Here is a 22631-nt window from a genome sequence, read left to right on the forward strand (position 1 = left end):
GAGTGCAAATAAAATTTATTGAAATGTCAACCAAAAATGTTTTCAATAACATGGACAGAAGGTGTAAACATATTTAGTCAAATAACGTGACAGACTAGGCCTGTGCAGTTGGTATCAGCTTTGCCCAGCACGGGCTCCTCCATCAGGCCTGGTCCTCCTCTCAGAGGAAAGACCCTCAGTCCTCTCCGGGCCAAACAAACAGACAGGACGTCCATCACACGGAGGTTTCTCCCTGAAGTCTCTGCAGCTCTCTGGACACCAAGCTGTCTCAATCCGTCCGCACTGAATATGAGAGAGGGAAAATGAAAATAATAAATGCTTTAGACCAGGGGTCGGCAACAGGCGGACCGCGGTCCGGACCCAGACGGCAACCTATACGGACCCGGACCTATAATCAATACATTAATAGGGGATTTCAATTTTGACGGGGTGATTCTATTTTAACCGCCGCCGACAGAGGGCGAAAGAGACGAGAGAGCGATGCAGGGAGAGAAACACAGAAGAAGAGATGAGAGCGCGGCGAGGAAAGTGAGTAAAGAGAATAATTAGCGATACAGGGAGAGAAGACGGAGAGGAGAGTAAACAGGCGTGTTAGCGGCAGACAGGGAGAGACAAATAATTACACATGGCGCTCTCCAAGAAGAGGAAAGTGGAAAGTGAGAACAGAGCTTTTAACCCTGAGTGGACTCAGTCATGTTCATCCTGCCCACTGGGAGCACAGAACCAGTGTGTCTCATTTGTTCAGAGACTGTGGCGCTCATTAAAAGTGCCAAAATGCCACTATTCGACAAAACACAAAGTGTTTGACCAAACATTCCCTCTCAAGTCAGAACTGAGGTCACAAAAAATAAGCAGTCTCAGAGCCCAATATGATCAGTCCACCACGATCAGTTAAAACAAAATATTGTTCCAGCGCAGGCTAACCGGGGCTGACCAATGAGCACCTGCATGTGTGTATGAGAATGGCCCTGACACCATTTCAGCCCAGATCTAAACTCCTGGCAGGACAAGCTCCAGCTCAATTCTCGCACTGAATTTAAAAAAAGTGAGTGAGGGACTGCAATCTAAGAGGGAAAGAAAGAGAAACATTAAAACTGTTCAATTGTTATGATGTGTAAAGACTGATATTGTTCTATAATCATCTGAAACTGTTAAGTCATTATGTGAAACGGTTAACAAAGAAAAAGGGAAACTCAAGCTGCTGCTACACTTTATTTTATTTATCTAAAATTAAGCACTTTTGAGATGCACACATTTTCAAAACCTATTTTATTTATGTTCTTTTATTTTTCAATGCAGCCATAGAGGAACATTACACATATCCACAGTATTTACTGTATATCTATATAGTTCAATGTTAATTGACAATAAATAGTTGTTTTTGAATTGTACTTTCTTTATTTTATTGGCAGTCAGCTGTTGATTACATGCAGCCCTTGATAAAGCTACAGGCTATTTCAATATATATCACACTAATTCCTAAAGCAAGTTAGACATTTTGATATTCCGGACCTTTACATGGGGACATTTTCTCTAACTGGACCTCGTTGAGTTTTAGTTGAATACCCCTGCTTTAGACAATAAGAAACATAAAGTTGACTGTTGAGTTGCTCAGTTTTTTTAAATTGCCAATACTATTACTGTATAACTTATATATCAGGTTAAGAGGCACATTCAAATAAAGATTGGTCTTTAAATAAATGTTGTCTTTTGAATTGTTTGTCTAAAGTCAAGGATCTAGAACTGGTACTTAATTTTAATGATACAGTCTGGTTATTATGCTGTTTGAAGGGGAGGCCTCACAGATAAGAGCACTAACTAGCTACCATCACATGTACCTTAGCTTGACTTAAATGTATTAAACGTATAATTAAGTGATATAAAAATATAAATAACTACTGTCATGCAAACATATTAATATTTGCTTGATTCCAGTGTTGAATTTAGCACAATTTCATACAAACGTTAAGGGATTTTAAGATTCTGAAGTATTATGCTAAAAACTGAATAACTTAGATTATTATTTATAGCTTTGCTGAATAGTTTCATGTCCGCTTACCTTAGAAACGTAAAATGCCACGGCAGTGTAAAGATAAGGAGCATGTTAGCTTAGCTTGGCTTCAGCTAGCACTGGAACTTTCAGCTCGGTGCAGGATGTCCTGCCTCGGCTCCGCCTCTTTGCCCTTATTTGGAGTAGGCGGTGTCCTGGGTAAATTACCGTACAGCCAATCACAACGCGTGACGTCATTGGGCAGAACGGATATGACGGATGCGACGGAAATACACCCGAGCAGATATGGTACCCCGAGCAGATATGGTACTGACACCGTTAGGATTGAGGATCTTTGGCCCTCCGGCCCACACACAGCACCGGCCCACCGGGGAAACTCCCGGTATTCCCAATGGCTTGTCCGCCCCTGAGCAGGTATGAATCAAATGTTAGGGTATCAATGACTTCTTGTAAACTAACATTTGTTGCTATGCAAGTCAACAACAACAAGATCTCACTCCACTGCAGAAGAAGAACAGGAATGATCTAGCTATTGAACCCAGTTGGATTCTTTAGGACTTTTTCTGAGCAACCATTCACCTTCATTGATTCAGTATAAAGGATGGCAACATCAACAACATAAACACAGGTAAAAAAGGCTCAAGTGGATACAAATCAGATGTACAATTATGTACAGGGAGGCTGTGGCCATACTAGTCAACCCTCCCGATTTTCGCGGGAGACTCCCGATTTCGTTACCCTCTCCCGGTTTCCTCCCGGGGTCATATTTCTCCCGATTTCTGACAAAATCAGATTTACTCAGGACTGTTTCTACTCGGACTTTAATACAGCTACACCATTGTTTGGTTTCCATGGTAACACGTCTCTTTAGTAGCGCGTGCAACTCAAAGTCTGAGAGGGTGAGGCAGATAGTCACAGAAAACAGAACAAAACTCGACAACTCCACCCTCTGCTCACTCCTTTCCTGTAAAATACAGGTCCAGCCCACACATATGCTCCATCAAGAGGATGGTGCTACAGGCCGCAAGGCATTGCACTTGAAACTACAATAAGCATGTTAATGTTAATCTAACAGCTCCGGCGATCCAATAGCACCCCCCTTAAATTAGGACTTCTGGTGATGTTAGAGGGGGGAAAGGACAAATTGAGGCTTAAAAATATGAGAAGACTGATCAATACCTCCATAATCTTCAAAAAACTTCCAAAACTTCCAAACACCTTGTCCTGGACATAGTTTCTACAGCATAAACTGTGCAACAGTACAGTAGGCCCACACAAACTGTAGAACACCGGAGCTTTGGGAACACTCAAAATTACTTTAAATGATTTAATTCCCATTTAACCTGTTTTAAGCTTTTTTCCCCCGTTTTTTTTCTCCCGAAACTGTGTCTCAGGGCTTCTTAAAATGTAATAAACTATTCATGTGTCCTGCTCATTTAACCGGAAGAAACTCAGCTAACTGATGATATGGACCATGTTTACCAAAACAAAACACAAGTCTCACAAGAAGCGTCTAAATGAGCCCTGAGCAAAAAAATGCTAACGCACTCTAGGTATAAATCAATCGATATACTTATTGGATATGCACAAACAAGCTTATGCTAACAAGCTGAGATTCCACAGATTCTAGAAATATAAGTATCATCACTGAGCGATCAGAACTTGCGACATGGGAAGCAAATACAGACATCACATGACGTAGCTTTAGGTAGCAAAACACGGAGATAGGCTCACCTTTTGCCTTTATTCTGGTCAAAAACGAGAAAAGCGCTGTTGAAGGTTAATCCATAGGTTAATCCAATGTGTCTGTCATTTTGAAAAAAGTATTGATAATCCATAATTCAATTTTTATGTCAAAAACTGAGTTTTCATTAGCTGCTAATGATAGCTTCCAGAGTAAATGACAGCTTCCTGTTTTGTCTCCTTGGATACGAGTCCAAACAACTCACAGACTGCACCGGCGCTGATGTAGACGCCCTGTGACCATCAGATTTGGCGACGCTGATTGGCTGAAATTATGTTTTGGCGGCATAGTTTAAAGATAGCAACAGTAAGCTGCTAGTGGCTGCTGCTGCACTGGTTGAGGGCTCCTCTCTTAGCGCCCAGACGACGAGAGAGAGAGGGTAATGATACACGGGCAAGGCCAGGCAGGAAACATGTGACTTATCAGTAACTTTAGACATCGTAACACAATTTTAAACGATATTTTATTGTAGATTATACATTTTACTGATACCAATTATATAATATTTACCTTGTTCATTAAAAATAAAAATAAAAAAGACTTCTGTTCCTCCATGTTTCGTTGTTATCGTTTCACTGAGTGGACCCGCCCCTTTTAAAAAAAAACGCTCCCTTTTTTTGTCCATCTGCGGCGGTAATAGGTTTGGTGCGCTGTGACGGATGTCGGCGCGCCGTCTCGAAGGAACATTTTTTTGTCTAAAGGCTCGTCGAGGATCGATTATCGAGGAGGCTGTCTGGAGGAGCCGTAACCGAGGATACACTGATTTTGAGGAGAGAGGAGAGAGGAATCTCCGGAGGAGCTATAACCAAGGGTACACTGATGTATTCTCCGGAGTCGATTTCAGCCAACAGTGATCTTTAAAAGAGGCGTGACTAGTGCTGTGTACCTGGACTCACATTCAGGTTCAGGTCCGGACTCAAGTCAAGAGGTTCAGGTTCAAGTCCGGACTTATAAGTCCGGACTTGTGTCAAGTGGTGTGAGTAACTAAAGTGAACTTACTGTGAGCTAATTATCAATTGAAAATAAACTCATAATCAACTCAAATTCAAACTCGTCAGGTTTATTGTGCCCCCTTCCAACTTGTGTCTACACCATGTCTTTTCTAGAACTCTACATGTGTTACTTACTAACTACACAACACAACTACATACATAGTGATGTACATACAAGACTCAATACGCAAGAGTACAAGTCTATGTGTTCTTGTTCAAGAACAACAGCATATTGACATTGTCTGGGTGAAGTGTTGCTCTTTCGGCAGACACTATATCACCATACATACAAAGGAGTTAGCTTAGCTACACTACCAAATATGGCAACCAGCATCCCACGCTGTCAGTGTCCAGCTTCCCTTGACGTCACACAGATCTCGCGAGCAGTTGCGATATTTTGCGAGACTTCGTGAGCTCAGTAATGGCCGCCATATCAGAAGCCAAAACAATGTTTTTCGTCTTTTCTCAGCGCAAATTTCTCGATCTATGGAAGGTTTTAGATGGTTTAGAACAAAAAGGAGAATATACGTAAGTACCGGTTCCCGACGTTCCGGTTTTAACCGGACTTGAACCAAAACTTTTTACAAGTCCAGTACCGGTTCGGCGTACCGGTACGCAGCACTAGGCGTGACGCATGGCTGGACTTATGTCAACGAAGCACAGCTCTGCAAAATGTTCCCGTTGTGATTATAAGTTATTTGAGATGATCAAATGTGCATCAGACTTTCTGCCCTTTACCGTTTGTTTACTAGCTAATTACATCTCCCCTGGATGTTAGGCTATTTCTTTTTTAATACAACTGCTTCATTGTGAGGCGATGTTTACAGTGAGAACAGCTGCTGAGGTCAGTGCAGAAAGCAGAACAGTGTGTATAATATATATCGCTCAATAATATATGTGACAGGCCTACATTTCACAGTTTATTTGTATGCTTTCGGAGATATCTACAAATAAAGAGTAGGGTTAGGGTTAGGGAGTGTATAGGTGTCTGTTGTAATGAATATGCCGCCAGCAAAGGGCGTTGTTGGACTGTGTGTGTGTGTGTGTGTGTGTGTGTGTGTGTGTGTGTGTATGTGTGTCAGTTGATGTGGCAGGCAGACAAGCAGGTGTCAGTAGGTTATCTGACATATAAATGGTCAAAAATGGTATATTCTCCGTTAGCCTAAGAGCTCCCCGTTGGAGCGAAGGACTGTTCCTTCTCAATGTAGCATGACATTGGATATGCGCTTAACTTGTCCTGGATTGGAATTTTTACAAACATTTCCCTAGGAATATGCAAAAATGTGCTTAAGATGCATGAAAAACGCACATATTAGAAAATTGCCAAGTTTTTGGGGGGCGGGGCTTTTAAATATTTCCAGATTCATAAGAGCAATGTGTATACCGCGTCTCGTGAATATTGGAAAACCTTTATGCGAGTACTTTGGAGTAATTTGTGGCATGTAAATCGTCAAAAATGGTGTATTCGCTGTTAACTTACGACCTCCACGATTGAGCTATCAAAAAATGTCTTCGCAATTTAGCATCATATTGGATGGGGGCTGAACTTGTGCTGGACTGGAATTTTTCCGATCATTTCCCTAGGAGGAGTTGGCAGGAATATGCTTAAAATGCATGAAAAACACACATTTTTCTAAATGGCCGACTTTCTGGGGGGCGGGGCTAATGGAAGGCAATTTGAAATATGTGTGCAATCATAATAGTAATGTGTATACATCGTTTCGTAAATATCGGAAAAACTATATGCGAGCAGTTTGGAGCAATTTGCGCCCTGTAAATCGTCAAAAATTGTGTATTCGCTGTTGGCTTACGACCTCCACGAGTGATTTTTCAAAAATGTGCTCTGCAATTAGGTATCATATTGGATAGGGGCTGAACTTGTCCTTCATTGGAATTTTTCCGATCATTCCCCTAGGAGGAGTTTGCAATAATGTGCTGAAAATGCATGAAAAACGCAAATTGTTCAAAATGGTCGACTTCCTGGGGGGCGGGGCTAATGGAAGTCAATTTGAAATATGTGTACAATCATAATAGCAATATGTATAGAGCGTTTCGTGAATATCGGAATAACTATATCCGAGTAGTTTGGAGTAATTCGCGACATGTAAATCGTCAAAAATGGTGTATTCACTGTTAGCTTACGACCTCCAGGATTGAGCTATCAAAAATGTTCTTCTCAATTTAGCATCATATTGGATAGGGGCTGAACGTGTCCTGGATTGGAATTTTTCCGATCATTTCCCTAGGAGGAGTTCGCAAGAATGTGCTTAAAATGCATGAAAAACACACATTTTTCGAAATGGCCTACTTCCTGGGGGGCGGGATTAATGGAAGCTATTTACGAATATGATTGCACCTCCATGAGGAATGTCTGTGCCACAATTCGTGAAGTTCTGAGAAACTATATGTGACTACCACACAATAGGGGGTGCTAGTGAGCAGTTTTTTTGAAAAATTACTTTTTTTTTTACATTCTCGAAAAGGTCGTGGGCTTTGACGTGTCTCCCAAGTTTTGCGTTCCGAAGCACATTTTAGCAAAAAAGTACAGGCCACGCCCACATTTGTCATTCGTTGTGACACTTTAAATATAAGTTCATACTCATCCCCAGAGTATGTCAAAAAATAAATAAATGTCATCCATCAGTTCTTAAGTTATACATTTGTCATGTTTTTGGCGAACAATGGAGCGTGAGATGGGTCGGAGAATCGGAGCAGCGGGAGCGGTACTGCAGTCGCTTTACCGCACCGTTGTGATGAAAAGGGAGCTGAGCCAGAAGGCAAAGCTCTCTTTCTACCGGGCCATTTTCGTTCCTACCCTCACCTATGGTCATGAAGGATGGGTCATGACCGAAAGAACGAGATTGCGGGTACAAGCGGGCGAGATGGGTTTTCTCCGCAGGGTGGCTGGTGTCTCCCTTAGGGATAAGGTGAGAAGTTTGGTCATCCGGGAGGGACTCGGAGTTGAACCGCTCCTCCTTCGCGTCGAAAGGAGCCAGTTGTGGAGGTTCGGGCACCTAGTTAGGATGCCACCTGGGCGCCTCTCTAGGGAGGTGTTCCAGGCACGTCCAGCTGGGAAGAGACCAAGGGGTAACTGCTACCTCCGCGACCCGACCACGGATAAGCGGGAGAAGATGGATGGATGTTTTTGGCGCCCCCTATAGTCCAAAATGAAAATTACTTTTTGTGCCTATTCCCCAAACATACTGAACCTTACCACCAAAATGTGTGTTTTTTTGGTACATTGTTGATGAGTTATGAGTATTTCTATCCAAGCCCCGCCCTTTTGCAAACACGTTTAGAGTAATGACGGCCACATTTATCGACTGAACATGCTGATTTCCTATGATAATGTGTCTGACCCCCCAGCGATGCTGTATACTGAGTTTGGTGTTGAAAAACTAAAATTTGAAATTTAAGTGAATATTTAACTGTTTTTGAAATTATGCTCATTAAAAAAAGTAGGCGGAGCTTTGGGGTTCAAGGATATTATATGTAGAGCAGGTCCACCCGAATAAGTATGCAAAGTGTCAGGTCATTCGGAGTTACGGTGCGACTTTGTACATCTTTCCAAAAATGGAAATGGCCATAGGTGGCGCTAGAGAGCTTGCTGGACAATTTGAACAAATTGAGTCGAGAATATTGTAGTTTTCACCGATTCTGGAATCCGTGCAAAATTATACAACTTTTGAAGCATCCTAAAGACCTCAAAAACAGGAAACGCCAGCAGAAAAATAAGAAGAATTCCTCCAATAACAATAGGTTCCTCGCACTTCGCTAGGACGCCGTTGGGTCCTAGCGCTCCGTGCTCGGGCCCTAATAAGTAATCCAAAATGTATTCACTTCAGGTTTACGAAAGTAACTGTAATCAGATTAGGCCTACTCGTTTTTCAAATGTAACGCGAGCTGAATACAGTTATTTGATTTGTGTATTCTGATTACGTAACGCCGTTACATGTATTCCGTTACAACCCAACCCTGTGCAGATATCACTGTTAAATCATTTGATCATTGGTTTTATTATGAAAACGTTGAGACCGGAAATACTGTTTTCAACCCGTAACTTTACATGGAGGCTGCCGCATACCTCAAATCATCTTCGTAATATATATCAAACTATAGATCCTACATATCGACTACACTTCTCGCTAGAAATCTAATCAAAAAGCGTTTTAATGGCCAAACTATCCTACAATTTAGGATTTTACAGAGAGGGTTATTTGTGAATAAACCACCATCTGTAACGTTTGCATTCAAGGGGAGCACTAGAGGTCGAAAACTTTAAAAAGTAATTATAGGACGTATTAAGCGCTTCAACAAACGACATATTTGGTCGTAATAAGGGCCTGAACAATCGGCATATTTGGTCGTATGAGTTGGAGGACTTGTTGGCAATTTGGGTTGAAGTTTTTTTTCATGTCGACTTTTATATTTGATGTATATTGTAAATAGTTTTCATTCATATATATTATGTCATTAATGTAAAAAGTGTAAATACTTTTTTGTACATTACATGTTAGACGCTTTTTTTCCAAAGCGACTTACTCAATACTGTGGGGTGAAGTGTCTTGCCCAGGGACATAACGACATGCTGACTGCAGTGGGGTTTGAACCTGTGCTCCCCTGATCCCAACACCAACGCACTGCGCCACAGCCTCCCTGTACATAATTGTACATCTGATTTGTATCCACTTGAGCTTTTTTAACTGTGTTTATGTTCTTGCTGTTGCCATCCTTTATACTGAATCAATGAAGGTGAATGGTTGCTCAGAAAAAGTCCTAAAAAATCCAACTGGGTTCAATAGCTTCAATAGATCATTCCTGTTCTTCTTCTGCAGTGGAGTGAGATCTCGTTGTTTTTGTTGTTGTTAACTTGCATAACAACAAATGTTAGTTTACAAAAAGTCATTGATACCCTAACATTTGATTCATACCTGCTGATGACGAATAAATACTGGGATCTACAAAAGTGAATGTGTGGAATGAGCTCCGCATTGAAATCAGGACAGCAGAAAGCTTACACATCTTCCGGCGCAGACTGAAAACTCATCTCTTTCGACTCCACTTTGAGCGATAGAACTATTAAGAAAGCACTTATATACTAATAAAGGACTGGCTTATCTAAAGCCAGTTGAGTAGCACTTGAAATGTTTTAGCTCTTTGAAACCTGATGTACTTATATGATTCTGTTTTCTTCAAGTTTGTATTTTGTTGGTCGAACGCACTTATAAGTCGCTTTGGATAAAAACGTCAGCTAAATGCAATGTAATGTAATGTAATGTTTCATGCATCTGATTTGTATCCACTTCAATTATACTGAATCAATTAAATATTATGCCAGAAAGTTCAAACTTTAGGAATACAGAGCAGTTCTTATCATGCCATAACCATAGCCGTGGAGGCAGTGCAAACTAAAATATAATATTGGGGACAAAAAACACAGAGCCATCAGTGCAATTGTTACATTCTAATTTCTCTGATATTGTAGGCGTTAATTATCAATTTGTTATGTAAATACTTTTATGTATATCATTTAACTGTAAAACTATGGTGTTTTCAATTGAATGCACTTTATACAATAAAGTGGTCAGTGCTACAGTAACAGTGAGTCGTGAAATATGAATTATTAAATGCAATAATGGGGATTAATTTGTTTATCTAAATATAGGGACAAAGGTAGAGTGCCACATTAGTTGCACAGTACACAATGTTCAGATGACTTTGCCCAAAAGCAAACATTTAAAGAGCATCTTGCAGGTCTTTTTTTTTTTTCTACATTTATGCTTAAACTTGCTTGAAAATTACAATTAAAAAAGTGAATGCAGGATTTGATATGTTTTACGAGACATAAGGGCAGGAATTCAGAGGGAAAGGAGCAATTTTGAGCTCTGCTCTTAAAAACGGCTTTTTTTTAAGGTCATACGTCAAACGCGTCATATTACATCACACAGGGGACACATCTCCGCTCTCTGACCGCGGGTATAGTTAGTAGTTGCGTTGAGTTGAGCGGTTGTGTTTTAGTGAGCTGGTATTTTTCTGTAGTTTTACATTGTATTTCACCATTTGTAATCATGGTGCAGTATTGTGTTTGTGCAGGTTGCACAAATACCAGCCTGTCAGGACATCGAGTCCACAGTTTCCCTCACGGGAAAAGGACCGGAGCTAGCGTTCTTTCCTGGGTGCGTTGTGCATCCACCTCCATGCAGCACATACTCTCCTCAGCTTTATCAGGAAACCGTATTACATCTCTCTCCCCCCCCCCCCCCCCCCCCCCTTCGCTGCTCTCTCTCTCTCTCTCTCCCCCCTCCGGTACACGGCACCGTAAGACGTAGTGTGGAGTTGCATTAGGTAACGCTGTGGTGGCTGTACTGCTCCAGCCGTCTCCTTTGTTTCCCCCTGTCTGTGTTGTTTGTGTGTGCGTGGTGGCTGTCACTCCTGGCTCCCGGCTCAACCTCCACTCACCTGCTGCAATCAGCTGTGCACCCTCCCCGACTACACACCTGCTTTCCATCAAGCCATTAGAACAGCATATCAACGGAGGCTCCACAACCTTTCTCCGCCAGATCGTCAAGTATCAGCCGTATCTCGCGTCTCCCCTCCGGTACACAGCACTGTAGTGTGGAGTTGCATTAGGTAACGCCAGATATGGCTGATACTTGCGCATTAGTTTCTGTTATGGATCAATATCAACAGTTCTGCCAGTAACGTTACTATATTATCAATGCTACTTTAGTTATAGCCTGATATATGATAGCTAACTTCGCAATGTTGTGACGTTAGCTAACATTCTGTAGCTAACGCCGGTCACTCACCAACATAGCTGCCCAGTTCTCCACTAGTTCTCCTCACACCACAGCTCAATTTCTCTCCGATGGCCGTTATTTCTTCTAATCCTTGGCTGCTCCTGGTCTCTTGGACGCCTAGCAGGCTCATAATTATAAGGTTGTGGTCCGTCATATGCATTCGAATATTCATGTTCAACTTCTTCTGTGTCTTCTGTGTCGAAACTAGCATTGGGATCCATGTTTATTAATACGTTACACCGGCCGCTCTCCCCCTTGTTTCCCTCATGTTACGTCACACGCGGGAGGTCACGAGGCTTTTTTATGCGGAAGTGAACATTTCTTACAAAAACGACGCCAGATGTCACCGTCATGTATATTTCTGCATATTTTTTTGAAAATCTAGTATATTCATCATTTTCCTACACATTTATTCACAGGTGTCTTTAACCTGTAAGTTGCTCTTGAAGTTGCTTGAGTCGGACTCAGAAATATTAAACCACTTCTAAAATCAGACTCTCAAGTCATAAGGAAATCCATAAAGATATCTCACTGAAGAAAAGACACATTTGAATGAAATAAGCTTTATTTCAATGAGACTATACAACTACAGCTCTCAGGACATCAGGAGGGGGAAACAGCTAGCCTGGCTCTCATAGTTTTCCCACACTCTTAAAACCGCTATGGTTTTTCTCCTGTGTGAACACGAAAATGTTTTTTGAGAGCATCTGATCGAGTGAACGTTTTCCCACACTCTTCACAGCTGTACGGTTTTTCTCCAGTATGAATACGTTCATGTTTTTTGAGATCACTTGATGTAGTGAACGTTTTCCCACACTCTTCACACCAGTACGGTTTTTCTCCTGTATGAATATGGTGATGTATTTTGAGAGCATCTGATCTAGTGAAAGTTTTCCCACACTCTTCACACCAGTACGGTTTTTCTCCCGTGTGAATACGTTGATGTGTTTTGAGATTACTTGATGTAGTGAAAGTTGTCCCACACTCTTCACAGCTGTACGGCTTTTCTCCCATGTGAATACGTTGATGTATTTTGAGATAACTTGATGTAGTGAGAGTTGTCCCACACTCTTCACAGCTGTACGGTTTTTCTCCCGTGTGAATACGTTGATGTGTTTTGAGATTACTTGATGTAGTGAAAGTTGTCCCACACTCTTCACAGCTGTACGGTTTTTCTCCCGTGTGAATACGTTGATGTATTTTGAGAGCATCTGATCTAGTGAAAGTTGTCCCACACTGTTCACAGCTGTACGGTTTTGCTCCTGTGTGAATACGCAGGTGGCGCTTTAAATGTACAGATGTTGAAAAGGATTTGTCACATTGCTGACAGCTGTGACGTCTCTCTCTTTCTTTCGGTTTCTAGAACAGACGGACAGAGAAAGAGAGAAAGTCAATCTAAAAAGCATGAATACACAAGTGAACACAATAAAAACTCACTTAAAGAGCGACTTGCAGGTTTTTTTTTATACTACATTTATGCTTAACCTTGCCTGAAAATTACAATTAAAAATGTTAATGCAGGATTTGATAGGTTTTACAAGACATAAGGGCAGGAATTCAGAGGAAAAGGAGCCGTTTTGAGCTCTGCTACTAAAAACTGCTTTTTTTTAACGTCATACGTCAAACGCGTCATATTACGTCACATGGGGGAGTTAACTTTCTCGGACTCGTTCTCTGCCCAATCCGCGGTAGTAGTTTGTAGTTTTAATTTTAGTTAGTAGTTAAAAAAAAAAAATTTAGTGAGCTGGTATTTTTTCGGTAATTTTACATTGCATTTCACCATTTGTAATCCTAGTGAGCTTGTGTTTGTGCAGGTTGCACAAACTAAAGCCTGTCAGAGCATCGAGTCCACAGTTTCCCTCACGGGAAAAGGACCGGAGCTAGCGTTCGTTCCTGGGTGCGTTGTGCATCCACCTCCCTGCAGCACATACTCCGTCTCCACAGCTTTATCAAGAAACCGTATTACATCTCTCTCCCCCCCTTCGCTGCTCTCTCTCTCCCCACTTCGCTGCTCTCTCTCCCCTCCGGTACACGGCACCGTAAGACGTAGTGTATAGTTGCATTAGGTAACGCTGTGGTGGCTTTACTGCTCCAGCCGTCTCCTTTTGTGTTTGTTTGTTTCCCCCTGTCTGTGTTGTTTGTGTGGGCGTGGTGGCTGTCACTCCTGGCTCCCGGCTCAACCTCCACTCACCTGCTGCAATCAGCTGTGTACCCTCCCCAACTACACACCTGCTTTCCATCAAGCCATTTACAACGGCATATCAACGGAGGCTCCACAACCTTTCTCCGCCAGATCATCAAGTATCAGCCGTATCTCGCGTCTCCCCTCCGGTCAGCACCGTAGTGTGGAGTTGCATTAGGTAACGCGAGATACGGCTGATACTTGCGCATTAGTTTCTGTTATAGATCAGTATCAACAGTCCTGCCAGTAACGTTACTATATTATCAATACTTCTTTAGTTATAGCCTGATATATTATTGCTAACTTTACAATGTTGTGATGTGACTGACGTTAGCTAACATGCTAACGCCGGTCACTCACCAAGACAGCTGCTCTGTTCTCCACTGGTTCTCCACACACCAAAGCTCCATTTCTCTCCGATGGCCGTTATCTTTTCTAATCCTTGGCTGCTCCTGGTCTCTTGGACGCCTAGCAGGCTCATAATTATAATCATATGCATTCGAATATATATTTTCAACCTCTTCTGTGTCAAAACTAGCATTGTGATCCATGTTTATTCATACGTTAGACCGGCCGCTCTCCCCCTTGTTTCCCCTATGTTAAGTCACACGCGGGAGGTCACGTGCGGAGGCTTTTTTTATGCGGAAGTGAAAATGTCTTACTAAAATGACTCCAGATGTCACTGTAGTGTATATTTCTGTATATTTTGGGGAAAATCTAGTGTATTCATCATTTTCCTACACATTTATTCACTGGTGTCTCTAACCTGCAAGTTGCTCTTTAATATAAGCCTTGTGTTAACAAAATACTACTTATCAACTGTTTGGGTTTATTATATTTGATACAGTAATACAGCAACATTCTAACCACAGTCACATGCAGTGGCGACGCCAGAGATTTTCTCTAGGGGGTGCTGTGGGGTAGCTTGACATTTCATAGAGGGTGCTCAAACATTAAGGGTTTCCCATTAATAAACCAGCGCTACAGTTGAATGTTCTACTGCAACACTCCCCACACGCACACACAGTGTACCCGCGACTGTTACAATGAAGGCTCTGTAATCAACTCACGGCATATAGGTGTAAGCAGGGGTAAAGTGCTATTTTTACAAGTGGGGAGTGGACCTCACCTCCTCTAGGAGGGTCCTCACCTCCTCTAGTGGGGTCTGGGGGAGCAAGTGATTTTTTTTTAAATATTGAAGTTAAAAGCATCAATCTGGTGCACTTTGAGAGCAAAATGAAGAGATCTATGGATACATCTCTCAACATACATATGAAACAGTACTGTAAACAGATTTTATTTTTCTTTATAGATATTTTACAAATCACTCCCCTTTTAAAACAATCCGTTTGAGACCCACTGAGATAACTAGACTAAAGTTAACTATCTAAACACAGAGTCCTTTACTTCACCTGAGCTGAGGCTAGAGAGTTCTCCCTCCACCTTGTTGTTGAAAAAGCTCCTTATATCCGTTAGCTTGGCTAGCTAGCACCAGATGCTAACCACAACGATCTCCGGTAGATACCCACCGGTGCGCGAGCTCTCTCTCTCTCTCGCTTGCGCACGCACACAAAATTGCTCGTGCCACACACACACAGAGCAGAGCTTGAATGAAACACAGAGACCCAGAAGTAAGCTACTTGTACTCACGAGGCCTATTATGTGCACAATACCTCTCGCTTTCAGTTGGTTTTGATTGAGTGTCCACACGTGGACGTTTAAGGACTAAAAAACGATCCATTTGTCACTTTGCTGTTAGAAAATAATTTGGGGCTCCAGCTAACAGGAAGTCACTCAAGTGTCACAAAGTAATTTAGCCTATGGGTAGGTCAAAAATCTAATGGGTGCTGGCCATTGGCCTAATCATATCACCGGTGTTGGCTTTATTTTTTGGTTAAACATTTGTTTGTTTCACATTTGCATTGATGTAATCAATAATTTTCCTGATTTAATTTAATAAAAATAATAATAATAATTTTCATACATTTCTTGGGGGTGCTTAGGGGGTTATTTGTTCAAGCACCGGATCGGCAAAACAGGAGAGTCTGTGAACCAGTCTGCCTTGACCTATGTATTCATGTCTGTGAATCTCACAGTATCTGCTGCCCACAGCTGTTTTATAGCAGGAAAATCTCCTTCACTTCATGAAATCTCTGCAGCACCAGGAGGCAGTAACGTGTAACTCAGCAGAATCTGAGAAGAGCAGCACCAGCTGCAAAGAGCAGTGCCTTTTACTGTTTACTTCACTGTGTTTACCTTCATTAGCACAGCTAAAGAGCGACCGCAGGCTGCTACATTTTAAACACACACACACACACACACACACACACACACACACAATTATTCCCCCTTTTACCTGTTTTATGATTTCAGAGCCCCACTCTCCATTGTTGTCAAATGCGGAAAATAAAACTAGTTTTCATAACCACTGTCTTTTAACTGATTTAAATGTGGAAACTGGGTTTATTCATCAGGATTTCGTAGGACTTGACTTGCTTGACTCTCACCCCAGTAACTTGGGACATGCACATGTATGACTTACTCCCACCTCTGGTATACAGGAGACAGAGGGAGACGGCATCCTGACACCGCGAGTCTCAGTATGCTCCGTTCGTCTTGTGTTTTAGTTTTTTTGGTCTAATTATTGTCTAAACTTTGTCGTGTCTTTATGAAACGTCATTTTGAGAGACCATGCTTTTGATCCTGTGGATTACATTTGCCTTCTGCAGACCATGTCTGGCCATACAACTTTCCAAGACACACCCGAGTGACAGCACAAACAGGTATGGCGAGGAGCCCCGGCCTCTACGCTGCTACAGCCGCGAGGCTATGCTAGAGCTACAATGCGATCGGCCTCCTACGAATACAGCAAGCCATCTGTGCTCTTCGTTATTGGATGACGTCCCTCAGGAGCCGCTAAGAAACACCAGGAAATATCTAGCGTGGAGCCCCAGATCGAGGGAGAGTATCAGTGGTCTTGTATGTCTTCCATTTTCTAATAATTGCTCCCACAGTTGATTTCTTCACACCAAGCTGCTTACCTATTGCAGATTCAGTCTTCTCAGCCTGGTGCAGGTCTACAATTTAGTTTCTGGTGTCCTTTGACAGCTCTTTGGTCTTGGCCATAGTGGAGTTTGGAGTGTGACTGTTTGAGGTTGTGGACAGCTGTCTTTTATACCGATAACGAGTTCAAACAGGTGCCATTAATACAGTTAACAAGTGGAGGACAGAGGAGGCTCTTAAAGAAGAAGTTACAGGTCTGTGAGAGCCAGAAATCTTGTTTGTTTGTAGGTGACCAAATAATTATTTTCCACCATAATTTGCAAATAAATTCTTTAAAAATTAGACAATGTGATTTTCTGGATTTTTTTTCTCATTTTGTCTCTCATAGTTGAGGTATACCTAGGATGAAAATTACAGGCCTCGTCTTTTTAAGTGAAAGAACTTGCACAATTGGTGGCTGACTAAATACTTTTTTGCCACACTGTAGCTGTGGCTGACAAGAAATAATGTTATTATGAATACATGTGCCTCCGAGTCCTGCATGAACTGTGCATAGACTGTATTTTAACATTGGTCATATGGTGGTATTGGAGAACCAACTATTTTCTCAGGTGGTACTTGGTGTAAAAAGGTTGAGAACCACTGGCCTAGAGAATTTGGGTGTATTTTACTGTTTGTTGTTTACGTGCCTCCCAGCGGCAGAGCGTCACTGGCGGCCGGCTCCATCGCTGACTGTGTTCACGAGCTGCAACTCAGCCACCCCGATGCACCGGCAATAGTGCTCTAGGACATGAAGCAATGTCGCCTGGAGACTGTGTTACCTGGGTTCCAGCAGTATGTTAGGGATCACAGCAGGAAAGACAATATCCTGGACAAATGCTTTGTTAATGATAAAGGAGCCTATGTGTCTACATACAGACCACCAATACTGAACTCTGATCATAATGTTGTGAATATGATACCAGTGTATAAGACCAAACTGAAGGGAAGTCAACCAGAAAAGAAAGTAATAAGGACATGGACAAATGAAAGTAGGGAACAGTTGAAAGCCTGTTTTGATTGGACAGATTGGGACATTTTTCAGGAAGGTTCACTAGATGAAATAACTACTGTTACCAAAGACGATATTAACGTCTCTGTTCCCACTAAAGAAATACAAATCTATCCAAGTAATAAATCATATGTGACTAAGGACATTAACAAAAAGTTATAAAAACCAGGAAAATATCTTTCAAAAACAAAGACTATGGAGACTTAGACAGAGAAAGACTTAGACAGAGAAAGAGAGAACTGAAAGTCAAATTGAGGGAATCAAAACTGGCGCATGGAGAGCTTTTGGGAAATGCTTTTAAAGCCAAAGACCCCAAAAAGTGTGGGACACCATGAGAACCATGACAGGAATGACCTCTTCAGCTAAACCTATTGTGACGGACAAGACATACTTGATCCATACCAATTTGCCGATAAGCAAGGGGGTGGTACTGTTGCTACATATCATTACTAAACATTTAGATAAACGTCACACCTATGCAAGAGCCCTCTTCCTAGAATTCTCAGCAGCATTCAACACAATACAAGCAGACATCTTGGTGTCAAAAATGGCCAAAATGGAAGTAAATCCATACCTGATTTACTGGTATGCCGCTTTCCTCACCAGTAGAGAGCAACTTGTGAAGGTTAACAAAACCCTGTCATCTGCCATCACAACCAATCTAGGGGCCCCCCAGGGCTGCGGGAGTTCAGCTGTGCTCTTTACTAGCTTCTTTGAACTTCTTTTGATGACTTTACTGAACTGCTGTCTGTAGTGTGTATTGACTTTGACCGTCTAGTCAATGTTGGTGATTTTAACATCTATGTTGACAACCCCCAGGACAGAGGGGCTAAAGAACTGTTTTGGTTTCTTGATAACTATGGACTGACTCAGCATGTGACGAGCCCACGCACAATAAGGGGCACTCTCTGGACTTAATGATCTCAAAGGGTCTAAATATCTCTGAGGTTGTGGTGACTGATGTTGCACTCTCTGACCATTTCTTTGAGAGCTCTATTTCTGTTCACACACATGTTCAAAAAGAGGTAACCACAAAGCGATATTTAACTGAAAACACTAGGGAAATGTTTACTCTGAATGTTTCTTCCACACTTGCCCCAGCTAACATCTCAGTAAATGAGCTAGTAGATCATTTTAATTCAAAAATAAAAATATATATAGATGCCATTGCTCCAACTAAGGTAAAGGAAGTGACTGGCAAGAAAAGATCTCCATGGAGAAAGGCCATGACCGTGGGAACAGAAAAAAAGAGTCAATCCTCTCAGTAAACACAGAGCTGAATCCAGATCAGATGCACGCTGAAGGCTCTTTGAGCAGCTCTCACTGATCCTGCTGTTATGTTACATGTTTGTTGTTTGTTTTTCATGTATTGGGTTTGTCTTATTTGTCTATGTTGATGTTACACATGGAGCTGCTGTGATGCAAGTCACATTTCAGACTTGATCTGACAATTAAAGTATTATCGTATCGTATACAACAACGTCCTAACCTATATCTAACCATATTGTGTATTCATATTGTATATGGGTGGCCCAAGTAAAGTCTATGTGTGGGAAACCCTGGACTTGAATTTTGAATTGAGCCGTCCCTTATAGATACTATATCTTTACGCATTAGTGATGGGAATTCCGGCTCTTTTTAGTGAGTCGGATCATTTGGCTCGGCTCACTAAGAAGAGCCGGCTCTTTCGGCTCCCAAACGGCTCTTCATGTTACCACAGTTTATCAGAGCCTCAGTTTCGCCAGTTCACCCGCGTGCTCCACTAGTACCCCCCGTCAAGGGTCGCCGGCAGTACACTTTCCGTCACAGAAACACGCTTTGCTGGCGGCGAAAAGAATCCCACCAGACTCCTTTGCCCCTCCAACAGAGGGATGTCCTTTTCGTCATTTCAAGCGATAAAAACTATTTTGGACGCCCTCCACTCGAGTTCAGGGCGTTCCGAGCTGAATAAGGGCCTCAAATGACGGCAAGACGCCCGCCTGGCGGAAACACTGGAATTAGGAATATATTGTGATGAAGTGCACACTGACCTGAGCTCCAGGGGTCTCCTTGTACTCCTCCATGCTGCTGAAAATGATAGAAAGGTCAGATAGTTATTAACGTTACAAAGTTATTATTATTAAATTATTATTAATATAATTCAAATATTTAGATATAATTCTTCATAATCTGTGTAGCAACTTACATTCTAATTTACTGCTCAGTTTGTTCACTTTTATTTCATTAGAATGACTTTATTCACATAGAAAGTGACATTAATGGTTGTTTGAACCACAGTTATAACGCCATCTGTGTTATTAACTATCACTAAGTTAACACAGAAAGCAAACATTAGCTAGTGAGACTGTTTAATGTACTCCATGTATACAGTATTTTCTGCATATTGTGTATTCTTTAGATTCTCTAGTGCAGGGTTAACTACAATTCAACGAGGTCCAGTTAGAGAAAATTCCCCGGTGCAAAGGTCCGGAACTTCAAAATGTCTAACTTGCTTTATGAATTAGTGATATATATATTGAATTAGCCTGTAGTTTTATCAACGTCTGCATGTAATCAGCAACTGACTGCCAATCAAATAAAGAAATACAATTCAAAAACAACAATATTTATTGTAAATTAACATTGAAAGATACAGATATACAGTAAATACTGTGAATGTATATGTAACGATTACACGGCTTTGGACATGTGGGTTTCCGCTTTATATAACAACTTCCTTTTGCACAGAAATAATGTCACTCAGCACTTTAGTAGTGAACAGTTTGCACTTTATTAGCGTGATTGCACAGTACAGTTTGACATTGCATATTTTTACATATTTTATACTAATTATTGAGGTAGTATTTATGAAATGATTAAACCGTATTAATTGGAATGTCCTCTGGCAGACACTGGTCGGGTCCTCGGCTTCACCTGAAAAGAAAGGAGAGTTAGCGAGAGCGCCGAAAGTGTTTATGATTGTGTAAGATTGACAGCGGTTGAGAGTAATCATTGTATGCAAATAATATGTATCGGCGTGTATATAACATGACGTTAAAGTTGCCATTGATTGTATAAGTGGACACTCTAAAAGTTTACATCTATCACTCACCCATGTTGTCTCGTCATGTGTCCGCTCCAGTGTGTTGGCCAAAAGGTCCTCGGGAGGAAAAAGCACTGACAAAGAAGGTTCCGGGACGAACCAAGTGGCGAGATACGCATAGGGGTTTTTGTCTTAGTTGGGAATGTAGTTATATTTATTGTGGACAGTTATAATGTTGTTCTTGTGTTCAATTAACAGATGGCTATGTATAACTAATAATACTATGTAAATGATATTGTGGATCTTCTTTATAACAATAATAATAATAATAATAATAATAATGACATGTATTTATTAAGTGTACCTGTGAATGGTTTCTCCCAATCAAATCCTCTTAAGAACCTCTATCAAAAGAGCCAGTCGCCGGACCGGTAGGAGAAGGAAGTGAAATTAATATCTATATATGTTATACTATACTTGCACTTATTACCGTTTTCATACTTTATATATCTTAGCATATTCATACACATGTTCATACTGCTGTAATATGTGCAATAACAATAAAGTTGAATCTAATCTTGAGCAGGAACAAATGTATTTACTTAGTACATATCTGACATTAACGATTAAACACATTTGTGCATTCTTTATAAATGCAAACCGAGTCAAGCCGACTCCGGAGGTGGCGGTATGCACCTTAAAGTTGTTTGCAATCCGCCAAAAAACCGAGAGAAGAAGAAGAAGAAGAAGAAGAAGAAGAAGAAGAAGAAGAAGAAGAAGAAGAAGAAGAAGACCACCTGTAACATTTGCATTCAACTGGAGCACTAGGGGGCGAAAACTTTAAAACGTAGTTATAGGACGTATTAAGCGCTTGAACAAACGACATATTTGGTCGTAATAATTGGGCCTGAATAATCTGAATATTTGGTCGTATGAGTCGGAGGACTTGTTGCTTCAAAGACTTTGTATTCAATGTACTTGGAAAAGTACCTCATTGACTCCAGTCGGCACGGGCTGTATGGGTCATCTTGACTAGTTTTATGGATGTGGTCTCCATTTGACCTGCTCATAGAAACAAAGCTGGCATTCCTGAGGCAATTCTCATTTTTCATGGCGCCACTTAAAATAAAAACAACAATAAGACATACGTGCTACTCTTGGCCCACAGAGGGCCATGTCTTTCCAGCTCGTCCCTATCTGTCTCTCTGTCTGTATCTGTGCGCTCATGGAGCCTCCTGCATCTCCCCCCCCCCCCCCCCCCCTTCTTCTTGACCCTCTTCTATCCCAGGTGTGAAATCCTTATCTCTCTCATCATCTGAGAGCTCAACATCTGAATCTCCCTGAACTATCTGGTACAGAAAATGTCTGCTTCAGTTCCGTCTCCTGCAACAATATTGAGTCCATGAAGATGGTCCTGACATCCACTAGAATGGACATTTATAAAAGGGCTGTTATTTGAATTATTTAATTGCTTTCAGAACTAATTATATAGTTCCTCACATGTTAATAAACAAGAACATATATGATTTTCATGGTAAAAATTACAATTATTCAACAATATTTGACTTCTCCTCATGCTTCTATAAAATGTTGTTTTTGGTATGCCATCCATTTTGGATGAAAGTAAAGAGGAACTTCCCAGCATGCAATTTTAACCGATGACATATCACTGGAAAGCCCAGGATGCCCTCTGTACAGTACATCAGGGATTGATAGATAACCTCAAAAGAGTAAAAGGAGATGCATGTTAACAAAATGTCCCCAACAGTGGACATTTGTAAATGGGCTGGGTCCCAGGAGGATATAGATTCAAATAAATTCGAACT

General features: G+C 41.4%; 1 protein-coding gene across 3 annotated transcripts; it reads right to left on the reverse strand.

Annotated features, from left to right (window-relative positions):
- Nucleotides 1-20912, reverse strand: LOC307042624 (uncharacterized protein). Of its 3 annotated transcripts, none has more exons than XM_079686616.1 (4): nucleotides 20875-20910; nucleotides 20645-20696; nucleotides 19814-19847; nucleotides 1-282 (listed from the first exon to the last, which is right to left on the reverse strand). In XM_079686616.1, exons 1-4 carry the CDS (start codon nucleotides 20876-20878, stop codon nucleotides 115-117), a joined length of 258 nt encoding a protein of 85 aa, XP_079542742.1. In that variant the 5' UTR covers nucleotides 20879-20910; the 3' UTR covers nucleotides 1-114. The 3 variants fall into 3 exon arrangements, with proteins under 3 accessions (XP_079542742.1, XP_079542741.1, XP_079542740.1); XM_079686615.1 differs by having other exon boundaries at nucleotides 19814-19850; nucleotides 20875-20904; XM_079686614.1 differs by lacking the exon at nucleotides 1-282 and adding an exon at nucleotides 12095-12906 and having other exon boundaries at nucleotides 19814-19850; nucleotides 20875-20912.
- Between the last annotated feature and the right edge of the window lie 1719 nt (nucleotides 20913-22631).

The sequence above is a fragment of the Notothenia rossii genome (genome assembly GCF_949606895.1).
Source record: "Notothenia rossii genome assembly, chromosome: 1".
NCBI lineage: Eukaryota > Metazoa > Chordata > Actinopteri > Perciformes > Nototheniidae > Notothenia > Notothenia rossii.

Excerpts from the sequence above, each read along its gene's own strand:
- LOC307042624 (XM_079686614.1), bottom strand. Across the intron at positions 19,851-20,644 it reads AGGACATTCCAATTAATACG|CAGCATGGAGGAGTACAAGG; the intron begins GTTTAATCATTT and ends TATCATTTTCAG. Across the intron at positions 12,907-19,813 it reads AGGAGACCCCTGGAGCTCAG|AAACCGAAAGAAAGAGAGAG; the intron begins GTCAGTGTGCAC and ends CGTCTGTTCTAG.